The sequence below is a fragment of the Phalacrocorax aristotelis genome, unplaced genomic scaffold (assembly GCF_949628215.1).
Source record: "Phalacrocorax aristotelis unplaced genomic scaffold, bGulAri2.1 scaffold_85, whole genome shotgun sequence".
In the NCBI taxonomy this organism is placed as follows: Eukaryota; Metazoa; Chordata; class Aves; order Suliformes; family Phalacrocoracidae; genus Phalacrocorax; species Phalacrocorax aristotelis.
This window is the reverse complement of record NW_027441196.1, coordinates 81,867-95,369: the sequence shown is the minus strand read 5'-3', so window position 1 is coordinate 95,369 and position 13,503 is coordinate 81,867. Positions and strand designations below refer to the sequence as shown.

General features: G+C 48.2%; 1 protein-coding gene and 1 long non-coding RNA gene across 2 annotated transcripts; both read right to left on the bottom strand.

Annotated features, from left to right (window-relative positions):
- Positions 1-238: 238 nt before the first annotated feature.
- LOC142051042 (uncharacterized) lies at positions 239-1,417 on the bottom strand. The gene is made up of 4 exons (XR_012658264.1): positions 1,295-1,417; positions 919-1,021; positions 481-551; positions 239-341 (listed from the first exon to the last, which is right to left on the bottom strand). It is a non-coding gene; the product is annotated as an uncharacterized LOC142051042 (long non-coding RNA).
- Positions 1,418-1,602: 185 nt separating this feature from the next.
- On the bottom strand, positions 1,603-12,508 carry LOC142051033 (protein maestro-like). The gene is made up of 4 exons (XM_075080247.1): positions 12,389-12,508; positions 12,034-12,180; positions 11,093-11,275; positions 1,603-1,875 (listed from the first exon to the last, which is right to left on the bottom strand). The coding sequence occupies exons 1-4, from the start codon at positions 12,506-12,508 to the stop codon at positions 1,603-1,605; spliced, it is 723 nt and encodes a 240-aa protein (XP_074936348.1).
- Positions 12,509-13,503: the final 995 nt, after the last annotated feature.

Here is a 13,503-nt window from a genome sequence, read left to right as displayed (position 1 = left end):
CTTGTGCCACCCTGGATCTTCTTTCTGGCCCTTCCTGAAGACAGGAGCCACATTTGCTTTCTCCCAGTCCTCAGGAACCTTCCCCAGTTGCTGCAACATTTCAAGGGTCACTGAGAGCAGCCTTGTGGTCACATCAGCCAGCTCCCTCAGCACCTGTGGGTGCATCCCCTCAGGCCTTGGCGCAGCCCTGGCACGGCCCCCCTGCCTCTAGGAAAGAAAGATCACTGTCCATCGGCGTGGCGGTCAAAGGAGGTTTATTGCCATAAGTACCCCCGGCTCGCAGTGGTCACTGTCACAGTCGCAGAAGATCTTGTCTGCCTCTGGCCGCGGGCAATAGGAAGCTGCAGTGACACGGGAGGGGCGATGAGGAGCTGCCCTTGCTGGGTGCTCCTCTCCTGCTCCGAGCCAGGCCTTTTGCTGCCAGGCCTCCAAGCTCCTCCCTGACCAGCAGAGCCAGAGCTCGGCTCTGCTCAAACCTACCTGAGAATAGGAGCCTCACTCCTGCTGCCGGCAAGAGCCGCTAAGGCCTCTTGCTTTTTCCAGGATGTCTCCTAAGGCATGGGACAAAGAGGTGAGTGTCAAGGCACTGCCCCACAGCCCTGGCTTGTGGCCCTCCCCTACACCTGGGACGTGCTTGGGGAGCTGGAGGGGAAGGCTAGAAAGATCAGAACTTTACAGTCGCGACATAGCAGCCGCCAGAGCTGAGCGTCGCCTCGTGCGGGGTCCAGCCTCCCCACCGGCACCCGCTCTGCAGCCCTTCTCCTACGCTCGCACTGAGCCCTCGGCAAACCCCTCTGTGGCAGCCCTCCTAAGGCCGGCCCCAGCCCTGGCCTCCCTGGGCAGATGGGGAAAGCGCAGGCCACCGTGGCCATCTTGGCAGGGAGGAGCACAGCATCGGGCCCCAGCCCTGACTCTCACCTAGGACTGCAATGGTGGCAGAGTGCAGCGCCTGCCCGTTCTCGAGGTGGCGGCTCCTGGCGATGCTGCGGAGCCTCTCCAGCACAGCAGGGGCATCTCTGACCTAGGGGCAAGCAGAGAGGCACAATTTCTTCTCTGGCCAAAAAGACCCCTCTGCTGACCCACGGCCGGTTGGCTGGGTGGGCCACAAGGGGAAAGGGAGAGAAAAGAGGGAGCGAGAGAGAGAGCGCAGGTGTCCAGAAGGGGTGGCCGTGCCTCTGCACCAGCTACCCGGCTCGCACCCTGCCCACCCGTGGCATGTCACCTCATGCTCCCCTCTCGGTTCTGGGGAAGGGCCCTGTGGCCACAACCTCTCCCCAGGGCACAGCTCACTCACCAGGCAATGGCAAACCTCGTACTGCAGCTCGGCTGCGCTCAGACCGATGGAGGTGATGATGGTCTCCTGCACCCGCTCTGGCCCCAAAAACGGAGCGCAGAGATAGAGAGCGGTCCTGCACACCTGAAAAAGAGAGTCGAGCCACGTCGTTCCTCCCCTGTGGGAGCGGGTGGGGTCCTTGCCAGGAAGCTTGTCCAGCTGAGCTCTGCTCAGCTCACCCCCCCAGCAGAGGGGGCTGCCCCAGACGCAGTCTCCGGGCAGGGAGGGCACTGGCTGCAGCAGTTCGCCAGGCAGCTTTCTATGCCTTTCTACGGCTTGCTACGGCTTTGCAAATGAGATGTGGGGGCTCTTGCATTGGAGACTTCAGGGTCAGGATCCCGGAGGTGCAAGAGAAGGCTGACCCAGGTTTCCGCCACTTCCCTGGCGAAGAATGATCTCTTCCCTGAGGCGGAGGAGGCCAGGGCGGCGTAGAGGCTGAAGGCCGAGGAGCGAAGGACCTCTGGCTCCTGCAACTCACAGACCCCATCTGTCAGCTGGGTAATGAGGGCACCTCCTACCAACGCCACTTCAACAATCGCGCGCTGCCCGTGGAGAAGAGCAGCCCAAGAAACAGCTCTCGTCCACTCATTTCCACCCTCAAGAAACCAGTACGTAAACAACCAGAACAAGAATCAGGGATCGGTAAATCAGTGTGCTTGAATACAGTGCTTTGGAAAACAATGGTTTGGAAAGAAGGTCACCTCATCCAGATTCCTTCCCTGCCACCTAGGTCGTGAGTCCAGGAGTGACTCCCAATACACAGGGAGCGTCCGGGCACCTAGCAGCCTTTCTGGCAGGTGAAAGAACTAAACCCCTGACAGTCCTTGACTTAGTCCTTATTGTAAGCATCCTTGTTCTCTTGTGGTTTCCTCCCTTGCAAAGATAGTTTCAGGGTTTTGAAGAATGCGACTTGGTGCCAGACAGGATTAAAAAGATAGTGAATAAGCTCGTAAATTCATTGATAACAGAGACTCAGGACACCAGTGCCGAGATAAGCACTCGAGGAACTAGTTTAAATCAACCCCTTGTGACAGTCCAAGGCTAAAGGACCGAAGAGCTCATTCAATGACTATATATGGGCAAAGGAAACCCAAAGTTCAGCCAGCGGACAGGTGAGGAAGACCATCAGAGACCACTGGAGGACTCCCAAAGACCACTAAAAGGACAACTATGCATGCAGCTTGAGCTTTTACATATGTTAATGAATCCTCCTGAATCTCATTAATATGTATGACTTTATAGTATATAATCTTTAGAAGTTTACTGAATCACTGGAGCGCTCATGGTGGATCAATCCCCAGTGCTGCCCAGCGCTGTAATAAAGGATGCCTGCTTAATAGTGACTTTGTTGCTATTGAGTTTTATTTAGGGAACTTTCTGGATACTCCGCTTCCTCTTACGGGGAGGTTCGGACTTTGAAAGATAGTATCCGCGAATTTTTGTATCAGTTTGGCGACCCAGATGGGACCATCTCTGTCCGGCTGCAGGACCCCCTGAGTCGGAGACTCCCTTGGCCGGCCCCGGAGAATTCTCTGGAGGGACTCCCCGATTCGGCGGATCCGTGCGGGGGCAGACAAGGACCTCTGGTAAGAATAAGGCATTCTTTTTGGTTTTGGGGACCGGTCATTTGAAGCTACCCGTCAGTCGCAGTTCGTGAGAACCCCGCAGGGTAGCATACAATTGCATGTACGATTTGTATTAATCACTTGGTTACTACGTTGCATGGTTGTATTGATCAACTGATTGGTATGGTCGTTTGTTTGTGCATTTGTATTTGATTTTGGTTTACATATGCGTATGTGATATACGCTATATGTTTGGTATACGCGTATTTGCAAGTTTCTGACCAGCTTATGCTGGCATTTGTTATCAGTGGGAGGTAGTAGTGGTTATTGTGTCTGTGCTGTAATTGTTAATTGTGTGTGGTGTTTATACCCTAGACTTTGTCTTTGTCTTTGGGTAGTATAAGTTTAAGAATGGGGAACCAACAGGGTGGAGTTCTGAAAAAGAGCCCTTTGGGCTGCATTTTGGCCCACTGGAAAGATATCGGGGAACACCTGGAGGTAGTGTGGATCGTAAAACCTTGATAAAATATTGTAATCAATCAGCGGTGGCCTTTATATAAGCTAGATGAAGGAGAAAAATGGCCTTTTAATGGAACTTTAAAGTATAATACTTTGTTACAACTCATTTTATTTCTACGCCGTGAAGGAAAATGGGATGAAGTGGGTTATGCCGATATGTTTTTCACCCTGCGAAATCACCCTGAATGGCAGAAAGAATGTGGAATCAATCTAACACCCCAGGACCCTATGGTTCTGGCGATAGAAAAAGAGAAAAATAAGCAAAAGACAAAATTAAAGAGGTGTTGTTCGGCGTGTAGCATTGGACAGAGATGTTTAAAAGTTGGCTCACAGAATGAAAGGCTGGAGGATTATTTGCCTCCGCCAGAGAAAGAAGGTGATAGGGAAGGAGATGCTGGTGCAGTCGGGGTTAAAGAATCGGAGGCAGGAGTCAGGGAAGAAACTGATATCGGATTCTCTCCCATCACTGCCAGAACTCGGAGTAAAATGGGACCTATTATACAGGCCCCTCTAAGGCAGGCGGTGGGAGTGGGAGGACCTGTTAGAATCAAAGTGCCTTTTACTTTAGCAGACTTGGACGGCTGGCGAATTACTGCAGGGAATTATCGGGACGATCCTGAAAAGGTTGCTAAAGGATTTGAATTGATTGTGAAAACTCAGGACCCTGATTGGGAGGATGTGGATGCAATGTTGGATGTGGTGTTTAGTGAGTCGGAGAAGCAGATGGTTGTGAGAGCAGCCAGAGCCCAGGTACAGGCTCTGGTTTTGGCTGGAACCCTGCCAGGAACGGTGGATAATCATGTTCCAGTTACCAATCCTGGCTGGGACCCCAACCAAACAGGAGCCAGGGAATTATTAGTGAGGTACAGGGAGTGGATTGCTTATGGAATAAGAGATGCTGTCCCAAAACCAGTAAATTGGTCTCCTTTAGACCCTACCTCCCAGGAGGGAAAGGGTCAGTTGATATTCCTGTTTTTGGGACAGTCGGCGGATGATATCAGGAGAAAGTTACAGAAAGTGCAAGGAACAGATGCAAGAGATTTAGAAAAATTGCTGGAGACTGCTTGGCAAGTGTATCGGAACAGAGACAGTCAGAAGGAGAGAATGATGGGCAGAACAATTGCTAATGCTACAGTGGCTGCCTTGCGCACCACAGGGGGTCAGATAAACAACACTAATGAGGGGAGAGGAGTTGTAAGAAGTGGTGTAAGTGCCCCACCCAGAAGAAATCAACCCCTCTTGAGAGATCAATGCTCTTATTGTAAGCAAATGGGGCATTGGAAGAAGGATTGCCCAAGATTGAGCAAACCGGTGACAGTTGCCAGCACGGAAGAAAGTTGATGGAGACCAGGAGAATCTTCCCTAGCAGAACCCTTGGTAAAAATACAGCTAGGGAAAGAAGAAAAACCTGTAGAATTTCTAGTAGATACAGGTGCCACATTTTCAGTATTAAATCAGGAGTTACTGCCCATAAGTAAACAAAATGTTAATATTGTGGGAGCAACCGGACAGGTCGAGAAAGCTTTCTTTTTGAAACCCTTGAAATTCAAAATTGGGAAAAGTGTAGGGATTCACAAATTTCTCTACCTGCCTGAAGCTCCTAGACCACTTTTGGGAAGAGACTTATTAGAACAATTGAATGCTGAAATAAAATTTAATGAAGGGGAAATGGAATTTAAAATACCAGAAGAAAACCTCATTGAAATTTTAAGTTTGACCCTCACTGAACCACAGGTTAGGGGACAGGAAATTATACAGGAAATAAAAGACCAGGTATATCCAGGAGTATGGGCATCAGGAATCCCTGGAAAGGCCAAAAATGCAGAATTGGTTGTTGTTAAACTCAAAGTGGGGGCACAGCCTGCCAAAGTAAGGCAATATCCCCTGAAATTAGAGGACAGGCGAGGAGTGAAAAGTATTACAGAGGAATTCATAAGATTTGGATTATTGATTGAATGCTCTTCAGAGTATAACACTCCTATTTTGCCTATCAAAAAGCCTGATGGCAAAACATATCGATTGGTACAAGACCTGCGGGCAATAAATAAGATAGTTGAAGATCTATATCCGGTAGTGGCAAACCCATACACCTTACTAACTAATTTAAAAGAAACTTATGAATGGTTCACAGTATTAGATCTGAAAGATGCATTCTTTTGCCTCACCTTGGCCCCTGAAAGCCGCAATTTATTTGCCTTTGAATGGGAAAACCCTGACTCGGGACGAAAAACCCAACTAACCTGGACAGTGTTACCTCAAGGATTTAAAAACAGCCCCACGATCTTTGGAAATCAATTAGCTAAAGAATTAGAGGCCTGGGAAAGACCTCCAGGAAATGGTACTCTTTTACAGTATGTAGATGATATTTTGATAGCCACAGAAAAGGATGAAGAATGTAAAGAATGGACTGTGAGTTTGCTAAACTTTCTTGGACTAAGTGGTTACCGAGTCTCATTACAGAAAGCCCAGATCTTGAAGAAAGAAGTAATATACTTGGGATTCGTGATTTCTAAGAGACAGAGACAGCTCGGGAATGACCGGAAAGAAGCCATTTGCAGGACTCCAGAACCAACCACGGTAAAAGAACTTCGAACCTTTCTGGGAATGACAGGTTGGTGCCGATTATGGATCTATAATTATGGACTTCTGGTTAAACCTTTGTATGAACTGTTGAAAAATAGCTTGACACAATTAATATGGACAGGTGAAGCCAGGCGGGCATTCAAAGAACTGAAATTGGAACTAATGAGGGCTCCAGCTTTGGGCCTGCCCGATGTAACTAAGCCCTTTTGGCTGTTCTCGTATGAAAGACAAGGAGTAGCTTTGGGAATTTTGGCCCAGAAATTGGGTCCTTATAAACGAGCTGTTGCATACTTCTCCAAACAATTGGATGAAGTAAGCAAAGGATGGCCAGGATGCCTTCGGGCAGTAGCTGCCGTGGTCTTGATTATCCAAGAAGCCGGAAAATTCACATTGGGACGGAAGATGATTGTGCACACTTCCCACACTGTAACCTCCGTTTTAGAACAAAAAGGGGGACACTGGCTCTCGCCATCAAGATTCTTGAAATATCAATCAGTTTTGATGGAACAGGATGATATAGAAATTGTCACATCCACTATTATCAATCCTGCTTCCTTTTTAACTGATAAACAGGAAATGGAGACTGTCGTGCATGACTGCATAGAAACCATTGAGACTGTGTATGCGAGTAGGCCCGACTTGAAGGAGGAGCCGCTGGAGGAGGCTGACCACACTTGGTATATTGATGGGAGCAGTTTTGTAAGGAATGGAGTTCGAATGGCAGGATATGCGGTGACCACCACAGACCAAGTAGTGGAAGCAAAGTCACTCCCTAAGGGCACATCTGCACAACGGGCCGAAATAATCGCTTTAGTAAGAGCATTAGAGCTTGCTGAAGGTTTGCGAGTAAATATCTGGACAGACTCAAAATATGCCTTTGGTGTAGTTCATGCCCATGGGGCAATTTGGAAAGAGCGAGGACTTTTAACCGCTCAAGGGAAAGACATAAAACATGCTGATATAATTTTGCGACTTCTAGATGCTGTACAACTTCCGTCGGCAGTAGCAATTATGCACTGCAAAGGACATCAGAAAGGTAACACTGACAGGGAAGTGGGAAATAAATTAGCTGATCATGAGGCAAGGCAAGCTGCGGAACAAGGTGAGGTATTAGGCATAATTCCTGAAAAATCTTTGCCACTACCTGAGATAGTTGAATATGATAAAAAGGATCAGAAGTTAATTACTGATTTAAAGGCTGAAATTGGCCCGACAGGATGGGCAATGTTAAAAGATAACAAAATAGTAGTTCCCTTCAGAATATTATGGAAATTAATAAAAACAGAACATGATAAAACTCATTGGGGAACTGAAGCTTTGTACAATTCCCTCACCAAGCAGATGATAGCTAGAAATTTGTTTCAAACTATAAAAACTATAGTTGATAGATGCGAAATATGCTTAAAGAATAACCCGAAGGTAGAGAATCGGGTGAAATTTGGAAGTATTGGTAAAGGGAATGTTCCAGGCCAGAACTGGCAGATAGACTTCACGGAACTCCCTAGAAAAGGGGGGTACAGATATCTATTAGTATTAACTGATACCTTTTCCGGATGGCCTGAAGCTTTCCCCTGCAGAACAAATAAAGCCCGAGAAGTAACAAAAGTCTTATTGAGAGAAATTATTCCCAGATTTGGCGTGCCAGAAGTGATCTCCTCTGATAGGGGACCACACTTTGTGGCACAAGTAGTTCAACAAGTTAGTAAATTTTTAGAAATTAATTGGAAATTACACACAACTTATCGCCCGCAAGCAAGTGGGCAAGTAGAAAAGATGAATCATTTAATAAAGACACAATTGAGCAAAATCTGCCAGGAGACGAATTTAAGGTGGGATCAAGCCCTCCCTATTGCGTTACTAAGGCTCCGAGTCAAGCCAAGAACTAAGGAAAAACTGAGTCCTTTTAAAATTCTATATGGGAGACCCTTTCAGACTAGATATCAAGGACAAGATCCCACCCAGGTAGGAGAGATTAATCTACAACAATATCTGATTGCATTGGGAAAACAATTACAAGAAGTAAATGGATTAGTGATGTCTACTAGAGCATGGGGGTTAGATTCCCCAGTGCATTTGTTCAAACCTGGAGATTGGGTTTATGTTAAAAATATTTCAGGTGATCCTCTCAAAGAGAAGTGGAGCGGCCCTTTTCAAGTTCTGCTTACGACTTACACTGCGGTCAAGCTTGAGAAGCACGCTGCTTGGATCCACTATTCCAGGATTAAAAGGCACCTGAAGGACCATGGAAGTCCCAACCCGTAGGACCCACGTCTATAAGGCTGACCCAAAACTAGCATTAATATTGCTATGTTGTTGTCTTGAATTAATAAGTACATTTACTCCCAGTTGGCCCCTGAAGAAAAGAAGCGAATCTGTTGATAGTCTCTGGTGGATTTAGGGAAATAACACCAATACGTTAGTTCAGTTTGCTGAAAACTGCTCTTTGTGGGAACCCTATACTAGGAGTGATAAATTGACGGGATGGCATGGAATGACCTTTGTATTATGTTCAAATTTGACAAATGTCACTGTGATAATGAATGTTGCCTTAAAATGTTGTGCAATCAAAGGGATAGGGCCTCCACTGCAGATGAAGAAGTGCTTTCTTCAAAATAACACCCCCATAAAGGAGACACGTACTTGGAAAACTGGGAACTGGGATACACTAATGTGTGCAAATGGAAGCATTAATAGAACTGCTGGGGTGGCAGTCTCCTTAACATTGTTGAATCCACGACCTGCAGTGAATCAGGACCAATTAATTAGATTACCATCCACTTGTAAGAATGAGGCAAAGATAAGGCAAAAGCATATGTTGTTCTTTAACATATCTTTTCCAGCCACCCCTCCCTGCAAAGTAAAACGAGCTTGGTATGATACTTTACTCGGAGGTGCAGGAACTGGGTTAGGACTACTAAATTCAGTAGATTTGGAAACTTTAAGGAGTAAAGTTGGAACCGCAGGATTCGATGTAGCTCAAGCAATCAAGATTTAGGCTGAATGGATGCCAACCACCTTTAATCCTCAGATACAGAATTTAGAATATGATAAAGAGTCCTTATATCTCTTTAATAAGAGTATAATTACCCAGATACAATCACTTAAAAATTTGACAAAATTTGTGGACTGGACTGTCTGTACTCTACAAGTCATGTGGCAATTAGAACAAAAGAATAAGGTGCAGTCCTACTTGATGAGTAATAATGAGTTTATGTGGAGAAAATTATTTGGACAATGGGTTTTACCTAGACACTGGATAAAAGCCTATTCACAATTTGTGCAGTGTTATGATAGATGGTGTGCAGGAAATTAGTATACTATAATATAACTGACCCCGAAGTAATGTGTAAATATTTAATTCTGCCAACCCTCTTTTTGAGTCAAGGGAACCCAGAATATTGGTTACCAGAATTCCAAGGGAAGTATATTGGGAACAATAACAAAACATACGATTTAGATCTTTGTGAAACCACCTCTGATGGAATCTTGTGTGGACAACAATCTCGCGTATATGAACCCTGCTTATTAGAACACTCTGTTAACAATTGTAAATGGACGATCTTGTCTCCTAATGTGTTCGAAATGTTTGTAGAAGTTAATGCCAGATATGTGTGTTTAGTAACTAACAATTGATCAGTAGTTGAACAATACAATGTAACTACCCCATTCATAGGATGTCTCAAGAACATAACCCATTTAACTTGGCATGGACAAACCTATTCATTTTTTTGCATATACAGAAGAACAAGTAGCAATGTTTTGGCATTATGAGAGCTTAAATTTAAGTCATGCAAGATTATCTCTGAAGAAATTAAATGAAATCTTGAATCAATCACAGAAACTTCAAGAACATTTAGGAAAACGAAACAAAACATTAGCTGAATCTATTATTAAAACAATAATAACTGGAGACAAGCTTGTCTGACTGTCGAGTCAAATTGAATCTGATACTGCCCATCATTGGTGGGATATCTTTTCAGGGTACTCACCCTCTGCAGAGAAAACTTTGAATATTTTAGTTCACCCGCTTTTGATATTGTTAGCATTTGTTATTATACTAAGTGTCGTCAATTAGCGTTTGTGGTATAAGCTAAAGAAATTGGCAATAAGAGTTTGGGCTTTACCTAAGATAATGAAATATGAAAATTTAGAACCTTTGTAAAGGAATTTACAAAGCTTAAAGAAAAGGGGGGAATGAAAGAACTAAACCCCTGACAGTCCTTGACTTAGTCCTTATTGTAAGCATCCTTGTTCTCTTGTGGTTTCCTCCCTTGCAAAGATAGTTTCAGGGTTTTGATGAATGCAACTTGGTGCCAGACAGGATTAAAAAGATAGTGAATAAGCTCGTAAATTCATTGATAACAGAGACTCAGGACACCAGTGCTGAGATAAGCACTCGAGGAACTAGTTTAAATCAACCCCTTGTGACAGTCCAAGGCTAAAGGACCGAAGAGCTCATTCAATGACTATATATGGGCAAAGGAAACCCAAAGTTCAGCCAGCGGACAGGTGAGGAAGACCATCAGAGACCACTGGAGGACTCCCAAAGACCACTAAAAGGACAACTATGCATGCAGCTTGAGCTTTTACATATGTTAATGAATCCTCCTGAATCTCATTAATATGTATGACTTTATAGTATATCATCTTTAGAAGTTTACTGAATCACTGGAGCACTCATGGTGGATCAATCCCCAGTGCTGCCCAGCGCTGTAATAAAGGATGCCTGCTTAATAGTGACTTTGTTGCTATTGAGTTTTATTTCGGGAACTTTCTGGATACTCCGCTTCCTCTTACGGGGAGGTTCGGACTTTGAAAGATAGTATCCGCGAATTTTTGTATCACAGGGGAGCCATGTAATGCCTGGGAAACCACAGGAGCGCACGAGAAACCCTGCCGTCCTGGGGCAGACACAGGCACTTGACAGCACAGCCCACCCTACCCGCAGAAGAGTGGGGGGAAAGGGTCCAAGCAGATGTTCAGCCAGCAGAGAGCCTCCACGCAGCACGGGGAGGCCCTGGGCACACACCGTCCCGCCTCCCTCCCCGCCCCCACCTCTCAGACAAGCAGAAGAAAGAGTTGGTTCACTCACAGCCTCAAAGAACATCTTGGTGGACCTGGCGACGTCTTTGAAGGCAGACCCCAAGCCCTCTGCCTTCAGCTTCCTCACCACCTCAGCCAGCGCCAGCATGCTCTCAGCAGCCACCTCGGGACAGGTGGTGTCCCTCAGGCCCCTCTGCAGCGCCTCCAGAATGGCCTCCTTGTGCCTTCGCACCTGCAAAGCCAAAGACCCCACAAGCTTCTCACGAGTCCTGGCCCAAACAGCGCCTCTTTACCATTGCTTATGTTTTGCACCAGGAGGCGCTGGCCTGTTCTGATCCCCTCAGGAAAGGGGCTCGAGACTCTCTAAGATCTCTTCTGACATGCTCTTTGTCAGAGCCAGCACTTCAGAGAAAGAGAGGCTAATAAAGGCAGTCCCTTCAGGTGCTGGGAGCCCTGACTCGTGCAGCCCTGCCTGCGCCTCTGATCCCCACGCAGGGTGCTGTGCAGACCCCACCCGTGGGAAGGGTTAGGCCGGTTTGGCCATTTGAGCCCTTACGGGATTGTCCTACAAGGCCTCAAGCCCTGGTACATGGGGGAGCTGCCTGCAGGCTCCTTGGTCGCAGTGAGCCGGCCAAGCTCCTCCTGAGGCCAAGGGAGATGCACAGGGCAGCACAGGCTTGGGCCCCCTCGGGGGAACTGTTAGGGGGCTCTAACTCCTTGACGGGCAAGAGTGTTTGGTCAGGAACCCTTCATCTGCCAGGGGCTGAAGTTGCTAGAAACCGGCTCAGAGGGGATCTCAGCCCAGGAAGCCTTGTTTGGCGCCAGGTCCCCCTTTGCCACCCTGCGGACATCAGAGAAAGGAGCGTGGCCTTAGGAAAGAGCCCCGTTTGCCTTTGCTAGCCTGGCCAAGCTCTCAAAGCCCCGTGCAGCTCTCCACCAGGTTCCTGCCAGTGAGTGGCTGCAGTCAGAGAAGGGAAAAGCTGGTCTCACCTCCTCGCGTGTTCTCCTGACTGCATTGCCCAGGCCTCTCGCTGTCATCTGCTGCACAGCGCTGATTCCGTGCTGTGATCTCTCCACCAAGATGCCTAGGACACTCTCCAGGAACTTCTTCTCCATCATCGGGGGGTCCTTCATCAGCTACAATAAAGCAACATGCCCGTGAGTGCCAGGGTGCCAGCCAAGCCCAGGCACAGCACGCGAATGGGCTTCAAAGAAATGAGGATCCATTGGATCCACTGGACGGTGACTCTCTCCTGGCACCTTCTTCCCTCAGAAAGAGACATCCCAAGCAGCACTTTCCTAAGAGAAGCCCTCTGAAGCCTTCCTCCCCGCCCTGTTGCCTCACCTCAGCAAAGAAAGCCGTTGCCGTGAGCTGCAGGTTATCCGAGCGGGAGTTCAGCCACTGGGAAAGGGCCCATATCACTCCCCTTGAGACGAGCTGGTTGCGAAGCAGGACGCTGCACATAGAGCACAAGAAGGCGACACACAGTCATGCGGCAAGGGCACAGGCCACGACCCCAAACCTCCCCTGCTCCGACGCGGGCGCTGTTCAGCCCTGCAAGGCAGCTCCCTGGGCACACGGGAATGGTCCTGGCAGCCATTTCCCTGGGCACAGCCGCCCACAGGACGGTGAGGCGCAGCCCCGGGGTCTCACCTCGTCAGGAGGCACACACCATCGGCATGAGCCTGCGGGTTTTCGAGAAACGCCCACGCTCCCTGCCTCCGTAGCAGCAGCAGCCACCTCTTCTCCATGCATCTGCTCAGCACCAGCTCTAGAGCCTCACGGTAAGGGCTGGCAAAAAGAAAGCCCAAAGACATCGCAAATCGCAGCACTTCTGGGGAAGATTTGCTGTGGTGGAGCTAAAAAGCTCTGCCGCCGTGGGAGGTGTTGCTCCGCTCATCCCACACGGCCCCGTGCTGGAGGCCAGGTACCCCTGAAATGACGCTTGGTAGCATTCAAGTCCATAAAGCTCTCAGAAAATGGACATTTTCATCCTTTGCCATGCCTCAAGCCACTGGCAGCGCAGGGTCCCTGGGCTCACTCGATGCCAGATGCCCAAGGTGCTCCCTGAGGGCTCGTCTCGCCAGCATTTTATGCAGCAGGACTTGCAGGTCACAGATAGCTCCAATTTCCCCCAGCTCTTGAGGACCAGGAGCGGGGGCAGAGTCCAGTGCTGTGAGGAGGTGACCCAATGGGTCCGCCCACCGACAGATTTTACAGGCAGGATCTCTGCTGCTACAGCCAAGCCCTCTGGTCATGCCCTGCCAGGCCGCAGATTAGACGAGCTGAGTCTCTAGGACACCAGACCACAGATGGCCATGGCCGGAGCTGGGCCACCGCCCCCGGGCCAGGAGGGGTCTCCCCGTCTGTGGGCTGGGCCAACCCCACGCAGGGTCTCTGCCCGGTCAGCGGAGGGAGAAGAAGGACACGCTGCCGTCAAGGCTGCACAGGAGGCAGGA

Coding starts and splice junctions, on each gene's coding strand:
- LOC142051033 (XM_075080247.1), bottom strand. CDS start 12,508: ATGTGCAGCGTCCTGCTTCGCAACCAGCTCGTCTCAAGGGGAGTGATA. Junction 12,181..12,388: donor CAACGGCTTTCTTTGCTGAG/GTGAGGCAACAG, acceptor GCTTTATTGTAG/CTGATGAAGGACCCCCCGAT. Junction 11,276..12,033: donor TCAGGAGAACACGCGAGGAG/GTGAGACCAGCT, acceptor TTGGCTTTGCAG/GTGCGAAGGCACAAGGAGGC.